The sequence below is a fragment of the Lichenostomus cassidix genome, chromosome 5 (assembly GCF_008360975.1).
Source record: "Lichenostomus cassidix isolate B80296 chromosome 5, HeHo_3.0, whole genome shotgun sequence".
NCBI lineage: Eukaryota > Metazoa > Chordata > Aves > Passeriformes > Meliphagidae > Lichenostomus > Lichenostomus cassidix.
The window spans coordinates 47,760,418-47,784,812 of NC_139486.1; the positions used below are offsets into that span (position 1 = coordinate 47,760,418).

The window sequence follows — 24,395 nt, forward strand, 5'->3', positions numbered from 1 at the left end:
AAAATGAAATATGAGAACACATGCTGCAGGAAAGTTACTAACGCAACATGTAGCTGAACCGTGCCTTAAATATATTCCAATAAAATGTGGGTCAAGAAGTCACAGCTGAAATTACAAATATAAATATAGTGCTAAGAACCACACTAACACATTGAAAGCAAATGTTCCAGCATCAAATATTTGACAGTCTGTGTGGATAGGACAACTGGGATGTGTTCACACCTCAGAGAGAGCAGCCCACCCATGAGCACAGGGCAGTGTGGTTGCAGTTAGAAGTCTTCACAGCACAAAAGTTCAAAGACATTTTAAGGGTTTTTATGCCACATTCTCTCTGCTAACCTGGGAAACCTGCAGCCTGCTCCGTCATGCAATGTGGACATGGCCTGAGTGTATGAAAAGCAGAACTGTTCCCACCTCACTGAAGATGAAGATGTGAAACAGAAAAGCAATTAATCTGCCTTGCCAGTGCAGGGAATCCAAGGCAGAGTTGGGAATTTGAGGTTCCCCAAGCCCCAGTCCAGGGATCGAATCACTTGACTGGCTTTCCTTTCCTTCTCATTGCTGAGTGAAAATAGTTAATGTGCTCTGGTACCTGAAATTAGTGCTGCTGAACGAACACTGATTTCCAACCAGGTTTCTCATATCCACTGTACCAAAAGAAGGGCAAATATTCATGGCATGGATGTAACCTACAACATTTTCTTTTTAATCCATTAATTAAACCAGCACACCCTACAGTTCAGTTCCTAGGAATTATTCCCCCCCACACCCCCACTATCAGGAATCTAAATATAACGCAATTAGCACACTCTTTTTCCTTTGGTTCAAGTAGGTGGAATCACTATTTATTTTTAAACTGAAATAGTGTGACAGATCCCTGCATACAGTTCTGGAAAGCTGACAGTAAGGCTTTATTTTATGGCATTAGAGCTGAGTGGATGGGAAAAATTACATATTAAACAAACTGACCCCCAGTTTGCCTGAATTGTCAAGGTACAAGATGTTTCACAATAAAGACTTCCTACTGTCACTCTGTCACTGCCATTGCAAAGCATGACAGAAGGCAAGTTACATGGCTAGAGGAGAACAAGGTGAAGAGAACACAGCAAGGTGAAGCAAAGTGAAGTGAGAATGACAGGTGCTATAGCATAGGTCCAGTGAGGTGGCAAGTCTCAGAATTAAACATCATGTGTCTAAGCAAAATATTCAGGCAGGAAAGAAACATTCAGCTCTGGCCCATTCAGCAGCCAAAGCAATTGCCTGCAACACTGCAAAGGAGAAGGCAAGTTGAAGTTTGGTATTTTGGTGTCCTCATATCTCCTTTTGGTCCACTGACGTTTCAGAGCAATTTTGACTACTGTAAAACCAAAATCCTGGGTTAGTGAAAACAAAGCTCATGTCCAGTTCAGAGCCCCATTTCTTTCGATTCACAGATCTGATGCAGTTGTTCTGTGCTGTGAATTTCTCCTTAACTCTTCTTAACAATTGCTCTTGACGCTGTCTAGGAGAGACCCACCAATGGCTCCCAGGTGCACACCAAGCATGGCAGAAATCAAGGTTAGCACCTAAATCTTCCATGGGTGCCTCTCCTTTCAAAAACATACCTGTAGGAGACTGAATAGCAAGACAGGCCTCCTCTTGACAGGAGGATGGGAATACACAGGTGAGCCATGCTCTCATCCAGAAACCTCTCATAAATAAATACCTATTCCTGTGTTCATGCTGCATTTCAGAAATCAAACTCCCTTTTGGACAGCATTTCCGTGCTCTGAGTTGTCCTGTCTAGACAAAGTCCTTTTTCTTTACATTCCTACATCACTGGAAATTCAACACCACTCCATGTAAGGCGTGCAAAACATCTAGCTTTAAAACAGCCCTGGATGCAGTTACCTGGTCCTTGGGCTTCTCCACTGCCAGGATAAGTGGGAGGCTGATTTTCCTTGAGGAACCTGCCTGAAAAAGCAAAACCAAGATCGGTTTGCAGCTTGCCAGCTACTAGCAATAGCAGAGGACATGTACACAAGTCCTTGTTGCATTCTCCCGAAGGTCCTCTCATCATCATCTCCCTGTGCTGACCTCTGCCAGAGCAGCCCAGCAGAACAACCTGCAAGCTCCAGGCAAGCACAGAGAAATGTACTGGAAGATGCAGAGGCTATTTTCATGTCTCACAAGAAATCACTTGTCTGCAGCTGCTTCTTTCGTGCTATATTTTCATTTCAGCTGGTGCCACTTGCATTTTATAGCTTCATAGTTTAAAATAAATTTAGTTAAAAATTTATTAATTGGTCTCGCTTCTATTTCTAGTTACCCTCCAGAAACATGATAGGGAGCTGCACTCAAAAAAGCTGTACATGAATCTCAAAGCCAGATCTCATTTATAAGGTTGATTCCATCTCTACAGGAAACCAAACACTGGCACTCTGTAACTCCTGATGTAGAGGCAGGTCTTGAGCGGTGAGATCCAGAGGCTTTAGATCCAGTTTTACCTCTCCCTAACAGGCTGGATGGAAAAGTTGTGTTCAGGAAATGTTGGTCAGTTTGTCTCCCTCTCCTGTTACACCAATTCCCAGAGCTCTCTCCCAGGCTCTCAACTCACTGTTTTGGATGCTGTGCACTACATTAAATATTGCAGTTTTCTTTTCCAAAACAATTAGGGTTTATGATTGCCTTGCTGATCAGTAACAGCAGGAGACATCTCTGCTGACAAAATCAACCTTTCATCCGTAATTATTCACATTTAATTACACTGCCAAATGAGGACCAAATAAACCAGGTTCTTCTGTGGTAGGTGAAATCAAGCCAGAGAAAAGTGTAGGCTTCCTTGTCATCCCAACCATGCAAAACCACTCATTTTCTTTCCCTCAAAATGTGCACACACAGTTCCTGCAGCAACAAAGGGAGAGGCTTTCTCCATAACTCTTTTAAAGAGGGAGTAAGAATGATTAATAACATCCTGACAAGAAATGAAAGCAAGACTAGGAATGGATCCCTATCCCAAAGTACCTTGCTGATGGAGTTTGGAGTCTGTGGCGTCTCATCCTTCAGTGTCGTTGGGCTGTTTCCTTCCACGTCTTTTCCTGCAACAAAAAAACATGATTCAAAACCAGAGAAATTCTGTGCAAAACCATGGCTCATCATGGCCTTAGAAGGGCTACTGCTAACAGCACACAAGGGAAGTTATCATGAGCAAGAGCAAGCACACCATGATCACAGAGAGAGATAGTGTAGAACTTGAAATAGCCTCGATCCACATGCCTGGGTAACAAGACTGCTGAAAAGTAAAGTCTCAAAACACCATGGTAAACCAGCATGATGGTTGCAAAGTCCAGCATTTGAAAGCTGGAAAGAAACAGAAATAAGGTTGCTTATGCATCCTTAATCAGCTCCCTTCTGTGTCTGCATTATGATGCAGTCTTTAATTACATTACCACAGTCTGCTCTTTCCTTACATACCCCATGCCTCGTTCAGTGCAAATAATAAATGCAATTCAGTTAATAAGCAGCTATTCAATCCTCCTTGGTCAGTATCTGGCAACTATACACAGATGTATTTAATAGCATGCTCTGTTGGACAAATAATAACCATGATCACAAAATGTTACAGAAGATGGAACAGCATCTAGGCATAATTAATAAAAGAAAATTAAAAAAACCCAAAACACTTGCAGAAGATCAATGTCTTCTGACCAAGTTATTTGTTAAAATAAGAAACATTTCAAATTTATGAGTAGTAAATGAGTACTATGATATTTTCCAATCATTGTAGAAATACATACTCACTACTCAAATACCCTAAACTCGCATATATTCTATAGTGGCATCAGTGTGTGTTGTCCTAGTCAAAGCAACAAAATGTAATGATAAATACTATTCTTTTGGCCAAATGTAATCATGCCTTCACAGTAAAAGAAAGCATAGAGCTTCTATTTTAAAAAAAAGCCAAAAAATAGCATCTGATGAGACTGCACTTTTAGTGCCAAGACAGTCATTGTTAACCAATTACAATGTCATTTTCTTCTCAGAATCACTGGCAATCAGAGCTTCAGAATAAGAGATGCAGTAAAGAACCACCAAGACACAAAACCACAATCCATCTGTAGGACACTGCAAACATGGGAACCGTTGAAAATATTTCTAACACTGTATGGGCCAACCTTGGAAACACCACCAAATCCAAAACCAGCAAGGGAAAATCCTGATTCTCCTCACGTCAGCAGAAGCTATCCTGGATGTGTCACAACCTAAGTTCTCACAGAATTATCAGAGCAGCCATTTAAGAAGCCAAGCACTGTTAGAAAAGTCAGCCACAGAATAAAGCCTGTGCTGAGACAGGAGGCCTGGGAGAAGAGGGACAGCACGTACTCTGCTCATGTGGGGTAGTGGAGTGGAGTGGAGGAAGGACCCACGCAGACCTGTAGGAAGGTGATGCAACCACAGGGGACCCATATCTTAACCTACTATCTTAGCTGTCACTCCTCCCCTGGAAACACTGAGCCCTAAATAATGCACTGAGAAACGTGATGATTGTGGGCAGGATAAAATACAAAAAAAAGCCCAGTGGCCAGAGATTTGACAGTGCCTTTGTGCTACCATGACAAGTGGGATGGCCATAAGCACGGCTGCGCATGGATTAGAACCTGGATCTCCACACTTTTTCTTTCTCTCGTGGCATTTTCATCTCTATAACCCCCATTCTCCCTGAAAGAGGGAGAGGAGGATGGAAAAGATTCATAAAGCCATGTAGCTGTTGCACTTGTTTCCCATGAAGAGCTTTTTCTGTGCCTGTATGGGAAAGTAACATATGGTCTAAAGGTTCAAGTAAAGTTAACGGGAATCAGCTGCTGCCTGCTCCAAGGGAATGGTGTCTATTAGCATAACAGAATTCACATCCATTCTTTATTATGTCTCATTTCTGAAAGAAATCTTAACTCCAAGCTTATAGCCATACAAAAAGCCTGGATGTGAGATATTTCTGCCTTCTCTCAGTAATGCAGTTAAAAGGATTTGCACTTGCACAATGAGATTTTCCCTGTTCCTGAGGTTCTGGACTATCCTGCTCACAGAGCATTATGGAAAAAAAAGGCACATGCAACTGTCCATTCTTACTGTATCATTTACAAGGCTTCATTAGGTCTGTTTATGAAGCAACATCTACTAGTTTCTTATGCCAAATTCACGAAGTTTGCTGGAAATTGTGAGGGAAAAGCTGTTTCTCAGAGGAGAACTATCTTCACTGTCTGTCTCAAGCAGACTTGCTGCAGCCATGCAGGACAGAGCCAGCCGTTGTTTGGAAAGCAAACTTCATTGGAATGATGTGGAAGTTTTTTGAAAATACACACACACAATTAAGTGCACAGAAAGCCCAAAAGTGAGAATATCACCCAGAGCACAACAGATATAGCCAGCTTGAGAAAGTAAATAGGAAACCACAGAAAAACATAAAAGGAGCTAAACATGAACTGCTAGAGAAGCTGAAGCTCTTATCTCCCTGATCAAGATAACACAATGCCCACAACAGAAAGGCAGATGAATCTCTCATGATTTAAAGTGCTGGTTGCTAGCAGGACATGCAAAGAAGGGCTCTCCAAAAAGTAGCCCAAAAGTTCTGTACCAAGTAACAGAAAGGATTTTGAGAAGAGAATCAGTAGTGCTTATGGACACAGCCCTCTTCACATTGTGAAGAAAATTGCCAACACTCCAGTCTTGTGGCTACAGAACTACTGATATTTTCTTTTTATTCATTATTGTCATGCACAGGGAAACTTTTCAGAACAGTAACCATTCCTTTTTTTGTTTGTTTTCTGCTGGGCATCAATTCTACAGGTGCATTTGCCTTTCCGCTTTATAAAGAATGATACAGTAAGCATGACTGATAAACTACAAGAGGAAATACAAGCTCTGATGTGTGACAAAGCTATTGCAAATAAAACCCATTTGTATTGTAAATATCAGCCACATGACCCAATGTGAATACCTGAAATGTAGTTCCGTGTATCTTTCACAGGAAAGCTCCCATATTCATGAAAGTACATCTCTTAGGATGCAGATTCGGTAATCTAAATTTTTATTTAATGACTCTGTGTGATCTTGCAGGCTAATCAAAAAGAAATTCTGTAAAAATTCTTTTAGCTACTCCCCCAATAAATTCCCTATCCTCTGAAATAGAAAATAGGGAAAGGTTCTCTCTCCTCCTGGATAAGTGAAAGACAGAAATGAACAAGGAACAAGAATTCATGTCTCTCTAGTTTGTGAGCTCCCTATAAAAAGAAAGCATTGTACTCAATTTTCTCTCAGTTACAAGAATCCTTAGCACTTTTGTACGCAAGCAAGAGGCAAGAAGTCCAAAGTGTTATTTCAGATAGTGCCCTCTGCATTTCCCATATGTTCCCTTTTAAAAAAAATATACTCTTGCTGAACTGAATCTCCACAGTGTAGCTCTCCTGATGTGCCAAGTCTGTCACTCCCTTCTCTCTGAAGAATTTACTTGCACACCTTCATTGCTGGAGGGCAAATCCTAGGTGATGGTGCAGCAAAACAAAGACCACTGGAAAAGCCTCAAGAACTGAAAGCTTGTGTAAAACAACAGAGAAAAATAGAGAACGGAGAAATATTGAATGCAGCTTATGGACACAGACCTGTGGCTAAGCCATGGTGATAGCAGCATTGTTAAGAGGAACAGGAGAAGGTAGGGAGAAGCACACAAGGCTCAGAGGAAAACAAGGCAGAAGCAGCAGCAAAGGAGTGAAAAGAGTGCTCTCCATAGGACATGGCAACTGAACACGAAAAATAACAGGCCCTTCTTTCAGGAAATGTGAGGAAAGCAGAGACAAGGCAGCTCCATGGAGACGGGAAAAGAAATGAAAGGAGTAACAGAGGTGCAAGGATAGATAAAACCCCAGACTCCCTGCAAGAAATCCCCTGACTGAAGCAGTAATTTCTGTTTGTTTAAAAGGGATATTCTCTCCTGTACAAATTCTTTGGCCCTATGCACTCCCTTTGCAATATTGAGGGATATAGCCCTTGCTGACACCAGTACTGGAGGCTACCTGTACAGCAGAACAGAAGATCCAATGTGGCTCAAGGCACTTGCTCTGTTGAGCCCAGCAAAGGCTGCCAGCAGGGATCAAGGAGAGACAAGGTGCTGGGGGAAGCAGAGGAAAACTCTTCCAGCCACCTCCTTCGCACTGAAACCCTCAACTTTCCCTGGTTCCTAAAAGATTACAGCACCGAAATACCACTGTGAGGAAGTCAGTAACTTTTTTATCATTGAAAATGCTGGTATGAACTGAAGAAAGAACTAGGCAAACTCTGAGATATGGCTCTCCATCATCCCAAAGCAAGGGGAAATGAATACAACCTGGAAAATCAGCCCTTCAGCTCCCAAGGATAGCAGAAGGAAGCTATTTACTTAGCACACATTTGTACAGACTGTACTTATAGGCAGTCAGCTGTTCAGAAGTCGCTCCAGGTTTGAAATGTATGAAATTTTAGGTGTCCCATTTTAAATTGCTTTCAATTTGATTACTGAAAAGTTGTTGAAGCTTCCAGCGGCCTCAGTGACAGCCAGGATTAGTCAGCACTGCTGAAAATAGGCTCCCCACTGCCTTACAGCAGACACTCACAAATGAAATACCTGCAAAATCAGAGGCCCTTGAAACCTTTGCATTTAAAGACAATTAGCTCAGGAAACCCAGACCTGGTTTTGTGCTACATCTGCAAAGCCCAGAGAGTTTGTTGGGTGTTACATCTATATGAGCCCTGAAACCTTTTGACAGATGCTGTGTTCTTTCTCTAGGTATCAGTGTTTTGAGACCTCACGGAGGTGCTGGGAGGTTTGACTATTTAGCACTGACATGGCAGCTGCAGATGACAGCTCTACAAACTTGTGACTGCCCCCTGAAGCACTTGTTTACAGACTGGAACAGAAGCATTGTCTGCAGACTGCAGTCAAGGAAAGACTTCCACATTTATTGTTAGTAACAAATTCTGAAACAATAAAATGAGCTCTTTTTCCTTCAAGAAAGGTGCTAGGAAATTCAAAGCTAAAAAAAAAAAAAAAAGAAAAAAGAAAAAAGAAAGAAAAAAGAAAAAAAAAAGAAAAAAAAAAATGTAGAGAGAATGCTTAAAGCCAGTCTGCCATTCATTGCAACCTGTCAAGATTCCTGGTACTTGTACTGCTTGTAGATATTCACAGAACATTAACCACAGAAATTTTGCTCTTGTCATATTTATCCTGGGCTCTAAATCTGAACAGGGAAACCTGCCATTAAACATCTGCAGAAGGGGACACTAAATTTTAAGCAAGTCCAACACTTAGGCTGAAACACATCAAGTGCCTTGAAGTGGATGTGCCTGAAAAATTAGTAATTTTTAAAATGTAAGACCATGCAGCATTCAAACAGTTACAAAGCCCAATTCTCATGCCCTCCGTTCCCACTTAAGGCCATGGCAATGAACAACACCAGTACCATGAAAGCAGCTCTGTCTGGGATCCTGTAATACCTGTGTCGCAGCAGTTTCTCTCATTTTCTCTTTCACATTCTTATTTCTCTTTGTTTCCTGGCAGCACACCAAAATACCTACTCACAGTCAAGCGCTCAAGACACTCTACTTTCTGCATTGCCACATCAGAAACCAACCTGGGCTGAGTGGGTAGATGTCATTGTCAGTCCCGAAGAACAGATTGCGCGTCAGTTTGCGAGGATCGACCTTCTGAGGGGTGGATGAGGCCGGACAGAGGGAGAACCTGCGACGAAGAAAGTTCTCCTCCTTCATGGCATGAGCTGTGGGGGTTTTCTGAAAAAGAAAGATAGAAATTACAGCTCATGTCAAGACACAGGAAATCAAAGTTTTCACACCTAGATGGCTCTGCTGCCTCAAAGCCACCTAATCCCATGCAGTGTGCCAGATCTTTTTATAGAGTGCCGGAAGGCTACGTAGGGAAAAAAAGGAAATTATATTAGTTTGAAGCTACAATTACTGATTTGCTGACTCTCGGTATTTGTAAACTGTAGGAAGGCAGGACACTTCTCATCAGTGAATCAAGGCAGTATAACACACTCCTGCCTACAAGGATCTATTAGGATAATAGCTACTTACTGAGTCCATTCACTGCCTAACATTCAGTGCACAGTGCCTAAAACTCTTTTCTTTTGTAAGGCTTTTGAGTCCCATAAATGCAACTCCATTGGTGTAAGCAGAGTTACACCATCTCCACAAAAACCAACATTAATCTGAGCTGTGTGGAGGAAGACCAGCTGCACTGGGTACAGGGAGCAGCAAGAGGATATTGTGCCAGAGTCACTCCCATCCTTGCTTCCAGTTACAGCACATATAAATGATTTTGGCTTCTTTAAAATGGCATTAAGATCAGCTTTGCAGTTTGAGCAATAAGATAACCATTGCTGCTCTGTGAGGGTGAAGGCCAGCATTTGTGTCCCCAAAAGCTTCCCTGCATCCCTGTACTGGTGGTACTTTGCTCTTTACCACCACTTGGCTAATGCATTAGACCATCCTGGCTGGAATTAAAGGTTTCTTTTATACCCTTCCAACAAGCAGTTCTTTCTCACCCTTTACAAACAGATATTATGACTGTCTCCTTCCTGAGTTACAAGCTTTATTCTCTCCCCTTGCGCAGCCAGAGGCAGGGCTCTGGATAGCAGTAAGAAATGTTAACCCAGCCTTCAGGTGGGCATCACTCACCACAAGGTCTGATGCTTCTCTGGGGCACAGTTACTAAGGTAAGGAAAACCCTTAATGGTAGTACCCATTTCCTGAGAAGTGTCTCCAAGTTTTCCCATCTCTTTTAGGCTACTGGGAAAACAAAGAAGGTAAAGTTGCCCCGAGTCACAGCACAGTTTTGGAGGGCAGGACCAACATGCTCATAAGGTGACCCTCATGGCACAGGTGGGAAATGGCCTGATAACAGGCTAGAACACCCTGCTCTAACCTTTCCTGTTCCCAGGACACCCCCTGTGCTTCTGCTGCCCAAATGCCCCAGTTTCATGAGGAACCCTCAGAAGCCTCTTGGAGATCACCTTCCCACCCAAGACACCACATGAGGGGATGCCATGAATGTGTCCCCAGTGTGACAAACTCCCCTCCTGTGTTTTATCTGAGCACTGTACCTCCACCTGCCCTGCCAATCTCTGTAGATGACAGGCCCAATGTTTCAGGTTTTGAAATGTTAAAAAATTTATTTACCCAGCATGTCACATCGGCTTTATAAACTAGCTGCCTCCTGTCAATTCGACTGCCCAGGAAACCACTCCACAAACATATCCAGGCTCAAAACATCCCCAGACTCCCACTGTGGCCAATGGCATCTCTGAGGCAGCAGGTAGCATAGCTAACTCAGCAATGTAAATAAAGCTCTATTTGCTTAGAAACTCTTGACTGCATACAGTTGGGGAGGGGGAGGGGGAGAAGATGCAAAATTTAACTGCTAACTTTGAAAATAAAAAAGGAGGGAGAGGAGGAAAACACAGCCAGCTACGTGTCTGAAAGCAAAGTATTTAAAAATAATCCAGGTCTAAATAGCTGAGTTTGGAATGCTAACAGTGAGCTATTTTTTGTCCTTGTTCCCAGAAAGGCAGTCTCAACTCTCCACCTCTAGAACTGCTCATAAGTGGCTTGGAACAAAAGCAGATTTTTCCCAAAAAGCACTGACCTGGTGAGGCTGTGTCAATCATGCAGGAAGGTGTTCAGAAATCCCAAGCCCACCCAGTGGAAAGCAGGCTGGAGAAGAAGTTACAAACATCCATCCATCAGCTCTTACACCCTGGCAGGGTAACAGAAAGGCTGTGTCCATCATCATTTTGTCTCAGCAATACCATGAATACCAGTGTCTCAGCAATACCAGTGTCAGTGAAGAACTGCCAGCCAGCTCACACTGATGTCAGTGGCAAAACCCCAAAACACAATTTCTTTCAACTGTTACTTTACTATGCAGAGAGACTGATACTCTAAGGTTTGGCTCACTTATTATTTCACACTATTTAACCACAAGATAATTGTCAGAATTTTTGTGCTGATGCTCTCTCATTCCCACAGTTGGTGGGTAAGCCACCAGCTTGATGGTCAAAAAAATCTGGATGCTTGTTCAACTGGGAACAGCCAATAACAAAGGAAAAAGACTTTGCTCAGGTCTGTAATTTGCAATCTTTTCTCTTAGGTATCTTAATACAAACTTGGGGCAGCAGCTCATCTCTTTGTACCACACAGATAAATTTGAGTAAGTTCCTCTCAACTGGTGCTTTTTGGCAGAAGACCCCCAGTGACTGAAGCTCCCCGAGAAGCAGCAACAGAGATGTGTCTGCCTGTCACACACACACAACCATGCAACACACCACGCCACCAGTACTCTGGCTTGTTTTTCAACGATGTCTACGTAAGATACATTTGACCCTCATCCAGACAGGCTCTTGTGTAGCACAAAATCATAAAAACAGACTTAATTTTTTTTGTATTATGGGTATTTTGAATATATCAGACACCTTTTTCCTTTGTCAGGAGAAAATGGAGTTCATGTTATTAAGATTCTACAATACACCTGAAATACTTGGTTTGGTTTCCAAAAGACATCTCTATGTGTGTATGCATCTGCATCTACCCTGTCTCATCCTCCCTCCCAGCCCCTTTTCTACCATTTGAAAAAGTCAGGGAATTCCAGCAGGCACTAGAAAATGTGAAAATACAGGTTTCTTAAAAGTTGCATTTTCTTAAAAGATCAATGGCTAAAGAAAGGAGAGAAACTGTAAAGTTGTCCTCTGAACCCAACTATTACCAAACATCAGTGAATCCAACATAAGCCACAAATCCGTAAGAAATTGAGGCCTCATTAGCTCACTTACTCAGAGAGCTACTTGTTATATCTGTCCATAATGGTCTGACTGCCCAAGCTGGCTTCAAACAACATAATGCTTGCGAGAGCTGTAGGAGAAGATGAACAGTAGATGACAGTGACAATATTCCAACGGGATGTAACAGGAAGGTGGGAGGTGTGTTCCTTGCTTTTCACAATGGGGAACTTTAGACACCTAAACAATCCAGAAAACATACAAAAACTCAGTGTTGATGGAGTATCTGCTAAGAAATAAGCAGCAATAGAAGATGGGCTTCTAGACATGAGTGATTTTGAGCCTCAAATCTTTCATGGCTGATTTTAAGACAACACTGTTGTTCTGAAACCTAAATCTACTTCTAAATCAGTATTTTGGAGATTGCTTCAGGATATGGTGGATGCTTCACAGAAACCAGTTCTATGTGGGCTTACAGAATAGGTGGAAGGTAAAGATCAAAACTGGGCCAGAACTGCAGAAGGCAAAAATTTCCCATTCTGTTGCCAAACCACTTATGTAACACAAGGCAAGAAATGTCACCCACTGCTACTGCATTCCCTCCAAATCCAGCAGATGAGACGAAGAATTGTCCTAAAAAGACAACACATCTTAATTTGAAGATGCCAACTAGTGCAGAATTCATAAGCTCTCTTAGGAAAATAACCTCCTAATGAAAAGCCTTCATCCTAGCTCTTGCTTGAATTTACCTGGTTGCTAGTCTTGGTGGATTGAAGTGCCTTGAATTTTGCAGTTCAGGTCATTTCTGCCCTCATTCTGTGCTCTTGGTCATAAAAATGAAGAAAAGGTAATAGAGAGAGCACTGACAGATCCACTAAACATAGTAGTTTTCAGGATTGCTCCTTTTGTGAAGACAGCTCTCTAAGCAGTAATCGGCGATTAAATGTGGGCTGCTCACCAGAGCTTAAAAAAGAATAAATAATTCAGCAGGAAGAAATAAATTTCTTACTAACCCTGTCTTTGAGATCTCTTTATCTTTTAAAAATACAAAATACAGCAGAAGAGAAGTCTTTGTCAAACCCCCATGAAGCACAGGACAAATCAAAGTAGTGAACCTAATGGGGTGCAATGGTCCAATGGGACTTTCCCTCCCGGGTGGCTTCAGGAACAGCTAACAAAGAGCAATGGGGCAAGAATGAAAGTTACTTTATCAGCAAACCTCATGGCTGCTATTAAAGCAAATGGGAAGTGCCAGTGCTCTCCTCTTCTGGGACTGGACCCATTTTGGATGAGGGCAGCGACTAAAACTCTTGAAGATGATCACTGTTGGTGCAGAGATGCCTTCCACACACAGCTGCTCTGCATCCTGGGCCTTTTGGACTTGCTTGCTGGGAAGATGGTGGCAGCTTTCAGCATTGGGCTTGAAGCTTCTGGGGATGGAATTTTCCTGGCTCCTTCTTTAAATTTTCAAAGTTCCTGATATATAATTACCACACAGCTAAACACTGTGCAGATATTATGCTGTCCGTACCCTCTGCAAACTTGTGGGTAGGTTGGTTTGCTTACTCTCATTTCCAGCATTCTAAAATAGACTGGAAATATGTACTTCTCTATAAATAGTTAATTAGGGGTTTTATATAGTCAAGAAGGCTGTGCTAGTTAGGAGAGGTTCTTAATTTATTCAAAGCTTGATTCCAACAACCTTCTCTTTTTCTGGTCACTGAATATTTCCCAGAAATTAAATTAAACTGCATTTTGTATTCAAAGCAGTCATTCACTCCAAAAGCTGCATCAATACAGAAAATTAGATCTAAAGATACTGACATTTCCTGATCCAATTAACCCCGAGGAGGTAAAAATTTCATGAATGAAATGAGAAGGCAAATTGTTAGCAGATACATTTCTAATGATTACAGTTCTAAGTATTCATAAGGAAAAAGCAGCAGCACAGATCCTCAACAAGGACAAATTATTAGTTCAGTAGTGTGCTGGTGATTTACAACAGCTGAAGAACCACAATCAATTCAGGAAGTCTGGGAAATCTGTTTCTGAAAGCTATTCCCAAAAATGCCTATTAATAAGATAGATAATTGGACAACCAACCCCCTACTAACAGTTAAATAAAACCTGATACAGTGAAAAGTGGCTGTGCAGGCATTGTTTTTCTCTACCTAATTTATGTTTGTTGATTAGAGAAATGGCAAAATACACATACTGCAGCTGACACTGAATGTTTTGGGCTCTTGTGCTGTTAGTTGTAAACTGAAGCAATGGAGCTCCCCAGCAGGTGTCAGCTATTTTCCATTCTCCTAATTATTTAGGGTCGGCTATTTGTGGCACAGGCAAGGGGACCTTCCCACACCAGTAGTACTGCAGGAGTGCTCTGATTTTACAGATTGCCATACCCTCTGCTGCATGCCACACTACTCAGCTGGATGTTCAGTCCAGGCTGGAAAATCAAGTAAGGTGGGTTGTTGAAGACACCCATCTGCAACAAAGGCATGGGCTTTGTTAAGATTAGATGCAACACATTTCTCTCAGCTGCTTCTGCAAGCTCAGGAGCATGGCTAGTTTGTTCCTACAGTGTAACAAAGCTCACATGTCCTGCAGAGTCCTTAAAGCTGCCTCCCTTGTGCTGTTTTTCTGGAAGTTGCCTACCACAGCCACCTCAGCAGTCTGCCCTTGCTTTCTCTGAGAACAGAAGAACAACCTCTTTCTATCACCTCCCGCTTCTCTCCCTGCCTTTTCCTGCACTGGGCAGTGAAACTCACGTAGTAATCAGGAGACAAAACTATTTCATCCCTTAATTCTCTGTAAGACGTCTTGATTAATGTTTTCTTTGTATACACCAGAACATTTCCAGCTTCAGGCACACCAGCAGCACTCAGATGCATAATCTTCTTACAACTAATCTCTCTCTACGGTGAGCATTATGTACAAAGACTACAAACAGAACAACTGCAGGCAAAACCAGGCCCTGAATGCCTACACTGAAGAGAAAAATCCCAGGTCATTCCTCTTGGGGATCCCTATCTAAAACAGGACCAAGAAATTTCAAGGTAGGGTCACACACAGCAAAACATTTTTATTTGACATGTGGGAAAATCTCTTCAGAATTGTCTCTGGTTTGGATAAACATCTGTGAGCAAACACAAGCCCATCACTAAAGCCATGTTGTGTTTGGGAAAGGGATCACTGCAACGTTATGACTTAGAAAAGGGCACTACCATAAGCACTACATACACAATCCTCATGTGGTTTGTGTTTTTTCTTAAAACACTTGGAACTTACTCTGTAAACATTACATTGGCGATTTCTTCCAGCTAAGAATATTGAGTGGGTCGCTGAAATGAATGCTTAATGATTTTTACATCCACCTCCTCTGCCCTTTAAACTGTAAATTGATTGTTATGCAAAGGCTATTAATTTAACAAAGCATATTACATTTCCCACTAGCACTGAGGAACTTCTCCCGACTTAGCATTTCACTGGTCTTTCCCCTTGTTAACTGCATAGATCATACCTCACTTGCTGTAATTACAACCTAGTACATCAACATTAATTATTTCCCTGGTAATGGCAGGTACATGCAGAATTGAAGGTCTAACCCACACTACCAAAGGAATGAGAAAGTCTCCAGCATTCAGTGAAAAACAGGAGCGAGAACTTTCCTGCAGATCTTTTTATCTCAGTCCCTCACTCTATTTTCAGTAAATCATACTTTGCATAATCTCCTTTAGCCCCCAGTTCCTGAAGGCATCTCAATTCAATGTAGCTCATGGAAAGGCATTTTCTTGAAGCACCAATGTATGCAGGAAGGTAAGGTGCTTGCTTGGAATCCTCTTCAGCCCTTTAATCCCATGTTCTAATATTTTCAACTGAAGAGATAAATCACACCTGTTAAGTATATATCAAGCACCTTATCCATCTTACTGAATTTTTATTTAAAGCTTCCCACTGTTTGTTACTGATATCTCTCATCAGCATTCTTTTAAGCAGGAAAAGAAAGTCAACACTCAGATTCGCACAGACTCCCCACCAAAACATAATGTACAACTAAGCATGTGTGCAGTGTATAGGAAAAAATGTGCTATTACAGATCACAACTCATAAGATCACAACTCAACTGATGAAGTTTTCATAAAAAACTAGCCAAGAAATTCCAGTGAGGATCCACTTTGAGACAAACTCAGGAACCAGATCTCTGCCTCTAAATTTCTGTTCATCTAGAAATACGTCCATATATATATATATATATATATCTATATATATATATATATATCTATCTTTATTTGCAAGTTTCCTAGAGGTGACACAAGCACCTACAGTTGCTTCTCAGCAGTGAACTCAGGAGGCTCTTAGAGATACAGTTAATGCAAAATGAAGGTACAAGCACAACGTGGGCACATGCATGAAAATTACCCTTGCTTTAGGTAGCTGGAGTAGGGCTAACAGTGTGGGTTACAAGGAAGGCATGCAAGGCAGGCTAGAAATGATATCTGGTAAATCAAGTGAGCACCACATAGCCACTGAAATTTATGCTGGTGCCTGCTACTTGTTCAAGCTTGTTCAGGTAAGCAGATATAAGCCACCATCACACCTCACTTGCAATACAGATGACCCTTGAATCCCTGCTGCTTGTGCTGAAGTGTGGACACAGTGCTTGGGCAGCACTCAGTGGTTCGGCAGCACACGTCCAAGCCAAAAGGCAGCACTCCCTTTGACTTCCATGGGCACGAGGCTCAGGCACAAAGACATGGTGTAAGGTTAGGCACCAAAAAACAGCGCTGAAAGCTTTGTACTAGTCAGGGAAACAAGCTCTCAGCCCAAAGATGAAAATACCAGACATGAAACTATAAACTCCCCACCTGAAAAGCAGATATGAAGTGCTCTGCTTCTTTTTTTTGTGGTTATTAATATTGATAGCTCATCCACCAGGGACAGTTTTTGTTTGAGGCCCACTGTGAACACAGTATCTCCAAGCCTGGGCATTTCCGGGAAAAAGTCTCTGAGTCCCGTGAACAGTATTAATGAATTACATAATAGTAAACCACATCCACCTTTGACACATTGAGCTTTCCAGTAATTATCCATAACTCACACAGTACATGTTGCTTGGGGAATGGCTACCTCACTTTCTCCCATGCCCTGAAGTTTTTATTTGTGCTGTTAGCAATACCCTCCAATGACCTCCCTTACAATCGTTTTAAATTGTTGCTAAATATCAAACAGAATACCTTTCTAATAACCCATTTTTTTCAAGAGATACATCAGGGGTGAGAGACTCTAGGCTGTGGCAAGGGCCACCCTGACAGATTCACCACGACAGGCTTTGGGAAGAGGGAGCCCAGTCCCTCATGGGACCTGCCATTCCCACTCCTGCAGGGGTTACAGGGTTTGGGATAAACTCAGAGCAGTGAGGTATGGTATCAGGTACACAGAAACATAAATAAGACTAACTCAGTTGCTTTAGCTAAAGCTATTGGAGATTTAAAGCCATGACAAGAACACTTTGCTTTGGACAGGGGTGCAGTTACATCATTTGCAAGCAGGCCACATCTTCAAGGTCAGTTCTTGCCTTGATATTTTTCTTTGAAAAGAATATATTAAAGAGCATCATTAAAGCCTCATCCTGCTATCTAAATCACATAATGAGATAATATTCCCTTTTAATGGAAGGATCCTACTTTTAATGGCATTTTAAAAAAACACAGATGACTGCAAGCCTCACTGATGACTTTCTATGATATCCACCTCTGCCTTTATACAATTAAGTCTAGAAAAGCCTTGGGGCTACATTCCCACCACACAATTACTAGGAAATACCAAGCTAATTTGAAGACCTGCTTTCACGCTTGATAGGGTCCTTCTGACATTATTCCCCTGTTTGTGAAATATTGCCCCCTTGTAACAAAGTAAGCCAAAATCAATTTCTACCTCAAGTTTGTTGAGCCATTCCCAGACTTGGGCTCAAAAGGGAACTTTGACACAGCAGTAAGGCAAAGGTAATGGCAGGGAAGGATGTTTACAGACCATCCTACAGGATGGAAAACAAGTGCTGTTCAATGTCACAAAGATTCAGTTACAATCTGTAACTGTCATGAGCATCCACTGTCCCAAAGAATTTCAGGAGTATATTTCTACCTTGACATCTTGTATGACCACAAACTATATTTCCACCCAATGGTTCTGACCAAGCCTACTAAATTACAGCTGACCTGGTTCTACTTCCAAAGAACAGGTAAGCAGCAGAGAAACAACCACACCCCATGGGGCTACAATCATGCTGAATTTTCCACTCCCCTACTTTCTTGTTTCTTTTATCAGACTTAGACAGGATCTGTAAATCTCAGGGGCCTTCATAAGGAGGACTGAATAAACATGACCAAATAAATTTTAAGGAAGTGCATCTATTTTTGAAGAGATCCTTATTTGCCCCTGTTCAGCTTTTCAGACTTTTGAGCACTGTAGTATACCAAGATCTGCTGGACAGTGGTTTAAATTTAGCATCCACCTATACCTCCTCTGATACAGCTACTCTCCCTGAAATTCGACAGGAAATTAATATACTGAGTATCTTTGCATAAGCCTCACTGTTTCTCAGAGATGAGAGCATCCAGCTCTTCTTTCAACAACAGCTGTAAGATGGTACTGCAGTTATTTTGGTCCTAGATTTTTAATTAAAAATCTCTGCAGGAGAAGGGAAACTAGACAACTCACAAAGAGCATGTAGGGTGAGATTTAGGCTGCGTTAAATGAGCCCAAAGGACTCAAACCGTGCAAAGGATGATGGAGCACACATGATGAAACCCACTGAGCCTCAGTTCTCAAGCTGAAAAGCTTTCTGTGCCTACCTCAGTCCCTCCTTCTGTCCCAGTTTACCTCACCCACTGAAAACAAGCAGACAGGATAAACTCTTTGCACTGTGGCTTTCCTTTGATTCAGCTGGAGGGAGTTTTAGGCACACAGGTGGATGAGCACACCCACGTCATACAAATTTAACAGTGTATTTGTCTTTGCCCATCTCCCTCCACCTGTTCAACTAAAACTATCCAAATATTTTTGTCAGTGACTACTCTGCTACTTCTACAATTGTCCCACTACCAGGTGCAGCATACTGGATATAAGCAAGACTGAAACTGAGTTATCAGCCATATGCTAAAGCCCAGGAGAATCAGGACTCCTGGGCTTGTGGGCAGCAAACCTAATACAGCTCTTGACAAAAGACAACAAATCTGAAAGACATGGAATTCAGGAATAGGACTCTTTCTCATCACGTTAAAGCTAACCTATACTGACACAAGCTTTTTTTGTCACTGAATTGAAAGATCCAGGCAAAAAAAAATCCAAACTGAAACAACAGTATAGCTCAGCTACAAACCCTCCTGGCTACAAGCACTGACAACTGGAAATACAAGGGAGGCCAAAATCACTCCTGCCTGGAGAGCTGGGAGCTCCCAGCTGGGGAGGGTAAGGGAAGCACTAACCATGCAGCACAGCACCAATGCAAGGATGTCTATGCCAGTTCCAGTACTGCCACAGGAAAGGGAGGAGAGCTTAAAGGAGGGTATGGAGAACAAGGGGCACCTGCAGACCCTGTTTCTATAGGTTTATGGATCACACTGACCTTCAAAGGCTCCATGCCAAAAGCATAAATGGATTTAAACAAACACAAATCCCTGCCTCCCACACAAACATGAGCTGAGGTCTGGTGCAAAAGGAAGATCAGGTCCTCAGCATCTAGACTGGCCTTGTCTGAAAGGAAGCCAAACACAATGCAGCCAGTTCACAGCATTTTCTTTATCTCAGTGCTAAGAGCAGCTATACAATGCTTTCCAATAAAGAACACAGCAATTTATCACAGAGAGACAGGAGTTAGCAGGAAACACTCCCATTATCTCTGCTATGGAAAGGAAGTGACAAAGAGAATGGCTAAAAGGTGACAGACAGTTTTTATGAGGCCAGACTTCAGCCCCTCTCAGGGCTGACCAGCTCTTCTTTTCCACACTAGGAAAAAAATGAGAGGCTTCAGCTATGTGGGTCTCACATAACAGGAGTTGGAGCTGCCACACTGTGACTTCTCAAGACAAACCAAAACAAATTAAAATACCTGTACTCTGTCAGATCCTCAGGCTGTGTAAATCAGGGAAGTTTTGTGGTCTCCTTAGCAGGGTGATGCTGACTGACAGTGGGGAATGCAGGGCTGAGCATCCAATTGCTAGAAGAGAGGCAATCTCAGAGACCTGCAGTGCTGCAAAGAGGGGGCAGAGGAAAGCAAGAGTCCATGGTGCTTCCTGGCAACTATTTGGTCTGTATTAGACAAGCAGGCTTCAAAGTGGTTGCTGCCTACAAGCCCCAACCAAACACAGAAGAGTTGATAAACACAAGAGCCCAGATGGGAAAGATCTGAAAAGTTTGGGAGGGCAACAGTGGAAAGAATAAACAAATATCTCTGAAATGAAGTAAGGAAACACTTAACATGGCAGAAGGCTAGATGGTCTGTACAGACTTTGTGGTGCCTCTGAAAGGTACAAAATCTTTAACATCCCATGGCTGTGCACATGTACCAAATTCCCCTACAGGGCACAAGCACAGGCTGCTATTACCAACTGCCAGTAACAAACACTATTGCTCAGCCATTAACAATCAGGCACAGCAACATAAAGTGTTAGGAGCTGTACAAACACATAACAAATAATTGCTTCTGCCTCAAAAAGCATATTGGGTTTCTATCATCTCAAGCAGCACTTGGACCCAAACATATTTGCTAAACAGCAACAGACCACAGCAGCTAATGTCTGAGTGAAGCAGAGAAAACTAAAGAGCATAACATTTTAATGTCTTTCCCTCGATCAGGTCAGCTCATTCAGTGCTTTTGCAGCAAAACTAATCTTCCACTGCACTCATCTCTTCATCTTTAGAGAAATGTATAAACATGGATATTAACAACTTCTCTCCTGTGCAGCATCACCTCAGACACCACTGATGAGACTGCTGTAAGGACAACTGGGCCTTTTATAACAAACAATTTCCTATCTGGTTACAGGTTGAGGCAAAGAGACAAATAAAAGGAGCTTTTCAGAACTGCTCACCAGTCGATCCTGCAGACTCCTGTGGGAGTGGGGCCAAGCTGAGACTGCCTCTGTCTTTCAATCTCACATAAACTGTCTTGACTGCAAACCATGCTGCCAAGAGATGCAGGCAAGGACCTGTCTGATGTCTCTGCCTCTCCTTCCAGGACTGCCAATGTTGCTGGACTCTTTAAGGTGAAAGATCAGCTGCTGACAGCTTGCAGCTCCCACCCGATTCAAACAGAATAGACAAAACCCATGAGTCAGCTCAGGGAAAGAAGTCATGTAACCCAGCAAAAGGACTCCCACAGATCACCTTCCTCCTAGAAAAAGGCAGCAAAGACCAGGGTGAGCTGGACAGCAGGCTGGATCGCAACCCAGCTGCAGATTTGCCCAAGTCAGCTGCTTGCTCCTGACGACCTTGTTCTTGACGACCATACACCAGTTTTACCAACTGCTGCTTGCTTGTGCCACCCTAGCAGCCCCAGCACCACCCAGCTGCAGCCCCAGCCTGCAGGCAGAGAGCCAACCTGCTCATGGGAGTCACCTCTGCCTCCATCACTGCAGTCGTGGGGAGTCGATGAGCTCAGGGAAAAAACAACAGAGAAGATTTGCACCTTGCTCTGCAAAACAAACCACTTGCAGTTTGGAAAGCTGTTTCCGAAGCAGCGCTCAGTCTGGAGGTAATGAAGTTGAGAAACGCAGCATGGAAATAGCACTCACAACAAGCAAAGGTGGGAATTAAATGAGACAGAGGTGACACTAACTCATAGGAGGAAACTATTAAGTTCTGTGAAAATTTACTTCCCTCAACAACCTGACAAGGTCACTGTGCCAACAAGCAGCACAACAAAGCATGCTCCTCCCAACAAAGCTTCGCAGTCCCCAATGGCACCAGCTCTTCCTCCCCACAAACTGCTTCACCTCACCATCATGTTAGAATAACTTAAAATACCTTAAAGTAACCTCTTACCTTGCAGAAGAAAAGGATCATTTCTGCTTATTTTATGTGGTAGAAGAGAACCTAGAAACTTTAGTTAGGTCCCATATTTCCAGACACCTGTCATCAGGCATGTGCAATTGAGACAGTTGTTGCCCAGAAGACCCTAGTCTCTTGGTGGCACTGCGTTCCCCCAATTCTCTGAATATAAAGTGATTTCTATACCAAATGTACTCCTCCTTTGCCTGCAAACACCAAGAGTCTTCCCTACACATTTCTTGCTACAACACACATTCTGATCATCTAGATTAACCCCACCTATAAATCATGATGTTTAGCATTATAGTGTCTGATGGGAATTTTTCAAAGTTTTACTTTGTACCTGTTGCCTGTTGGTCTCTAGACTGCCCTGCCCTACTGATGACTGACGCAGATGACCACAGATAAGTGTTTCACATTCACCAGGCACTCACATTTCACTGGTGCAAGTGGTTTTTCAGGACCCAAATTTATGACATTGCTAAAATACCTCTCTATTTCCCTGACAGCTCAAAGGCACTTCCAAGTAAGCATTACTGGAATTCACATCTCTGCCATTTCACTGCCAATTGGCTGCAAATAAAGGGAAAGGTCAGTAACCAGTTTGAAAGAGAATAAAATCCTAGGCACTTTATTTATAAATAAACAACCATGACTCCCATGACTCACAGTTGTGACTTTATAGCCAACACACTGGCCAGTTCTTAGTTCCTTAACTGTGAATACATAATAACAGTAACACCAAGCCTCTCCACTGTACCTCCGGTCACAAAGACAAGATTATAAATACACAGCATATTCAACACTTGCTTGTCAAAGAGTTATTGAGGCAGTCTGCAAACCAAGACTTGTTCTATGCATGATTTCGTACCAGTTCACCCATGTTAAATTACAAGTATTATTTGCTGGTATATTTCTGATGATACAACAAAAGTGTGGATATAATCAGAGCCAAATAAAAGTGCTTTGTACTGGAAGAGCTGGTTCTTCTTTCCCACAGGGGAACAAGCCACACTGGTACAAGCATGTTCATACTGGCATAGCTGAATCCACACTAGGGGAGGGTTGTATCAATATTACAAAACAGCAGTTAAAAAGGAGTGCAAGTTGTTTACATAGACAAGACCTAATTTTGTGGAGGATTTGCTCCTGATCTTGAAAACACTGCAAAACCTCCTAATTCTACAAGCAATCTAGACACAGAGCAGAATTGGGCTGATCATGGGTTTTGCCGAATAAAATATACCACAAATCACAACAGACTACTGGATGACAATAGTAATAACAACAGCAACAAAAACGTACAGAAGGGGCACGCTTTCATGTGGGCTCTCACTAATAAAGCCAGTTATACCAACCCTTTAAGCAGGTGGGAAGATACCCAAAGTGTTTAGCAGCAGAGGGCAGTAAAATGGCCAACCTTTTTATATCAGTCCAAATTCCGTAAAATGTCAACTGATGAAGAAAATCACAGGATGCCACTGCCACAGCTGCTGCTATCAGAATTCAAGCCTCGAGGGAGATGAGTGCCGGTGTGGTTTTGAGCAGACAGGCAGAAATGCAAATAGGGTGTTCAGATACTTTTAAATCCATTAGATACAATTCCTGCGAGTAAAAGGTTCCCAAAGCATAATGCTACAGATGTTCAAAGAACCCACTGCAATTGCATAAGACTGTGTCCAGCCTCAGAGGCATGGGGACGGAAACAAAGAAGAGGAGACTGAAAGGAGGGGAATAAGAGAAAAGGGGAGAAGAGGAGGTCAGGTAAAAAAAGGAGACTAAAAGGCATCAAGAAAGAGCCTACACAAAGGGAGGATTTTAGAGAGTTATAAGAAAGTAGAAAGGTTGGGATCAGTCTTGGGGAAGGGGAAAAGGACACTCACCGCAGTGCTTGCTGCCTCAGACGGCAATCACTCTTCTCTCCCACGCGACACCTGCATTCAGAGCCACCATCCCTTCCCAGTTCCTCAGTGCCTGCTGCATGCACAGAGGGCTTTCTGATCCCCTCCTGGATGCTACACTGCTCCAAGCTGCGGATCAGCACAGGACCCAGAGAAGACACTCGCACGCACAGCCTCTGCTCCAGGGGCACATGGCACTCAAACACACCTCCCACACGCTGCCAGCACCCTGTCTGCGAGCCCAGCTCTCGCTCAGAAAATCAGAGCGACTCTCTAACCACGGTGGCCGTGGAAGAAAATCCTGAGGAGAAGCACAACGTGATTCAACCCAGCGATATGTCCAAAGAAAGCCTTAAACAATAGCCCTGACGGGTGTGATCTGCCACTGTTTGGCAGGGGAAGTTCAAGCTGCAATGCCCATCGACATTAATTAATTGTCAGCACTGTTAACAGTTTCGTTGCTGATCAAAGCAGCTGGGCAGCACCGGAAGAATTACAGCCAGTTGCTGTCACTTTTCAAAGCACAGCAGCAATAAACAATCTGCAACTCTGTGACAGACTCTACTCCTGTCACACATAATCTCTCACTCTCATTCTGTTTCTTTTTAGTGGCTTCTTAGCACAAAGAATCCCTGTGCAATCAAAA

At 42.6% G+C, this 24,395-nt stretch overlaps 1 protein-coding gene across 5 annotated transcripts in view; it reads right to left on the minus strand.

Annotated features, from left to right (window-relative positions):
* The window catches only part of OSBPL5 (oxysterol binding protein like 5), a 174,271-nt gene that overhangs the window by 53,384 nt on the left and 96,492 nt on the right, over window positions 1–24,395 (minus strand). For 3 of the 5 annotated variants that reach the window (XM_085062909.1, XM_085062912.1, XM_085062910.1), the window contains exons 2-4: window positions 8,640–8,796; window positions 3,004–3,077; window positions 1,891–1,953 (exon numbers count right to left, since the gene is read on the minus strand). In XM_085062909.1, coding sequence (XP_084919035.1) covers window positions 1,891–1,953; window positions 3,004–3,077; window positions 8,640–8,796 — 294 coding nt within the window. Of the gene's footprint in view, window positions 1–1,890; window positions 1,954–3,003; window positions 3,078–8,639; window positions 8,797–23,731; window positions 24,095–24,395 lie in introns of those variants that run through there. The other 2 variants (XM_085062911.1, XM_085062913.1) reach the window with 2 other exon arrangements.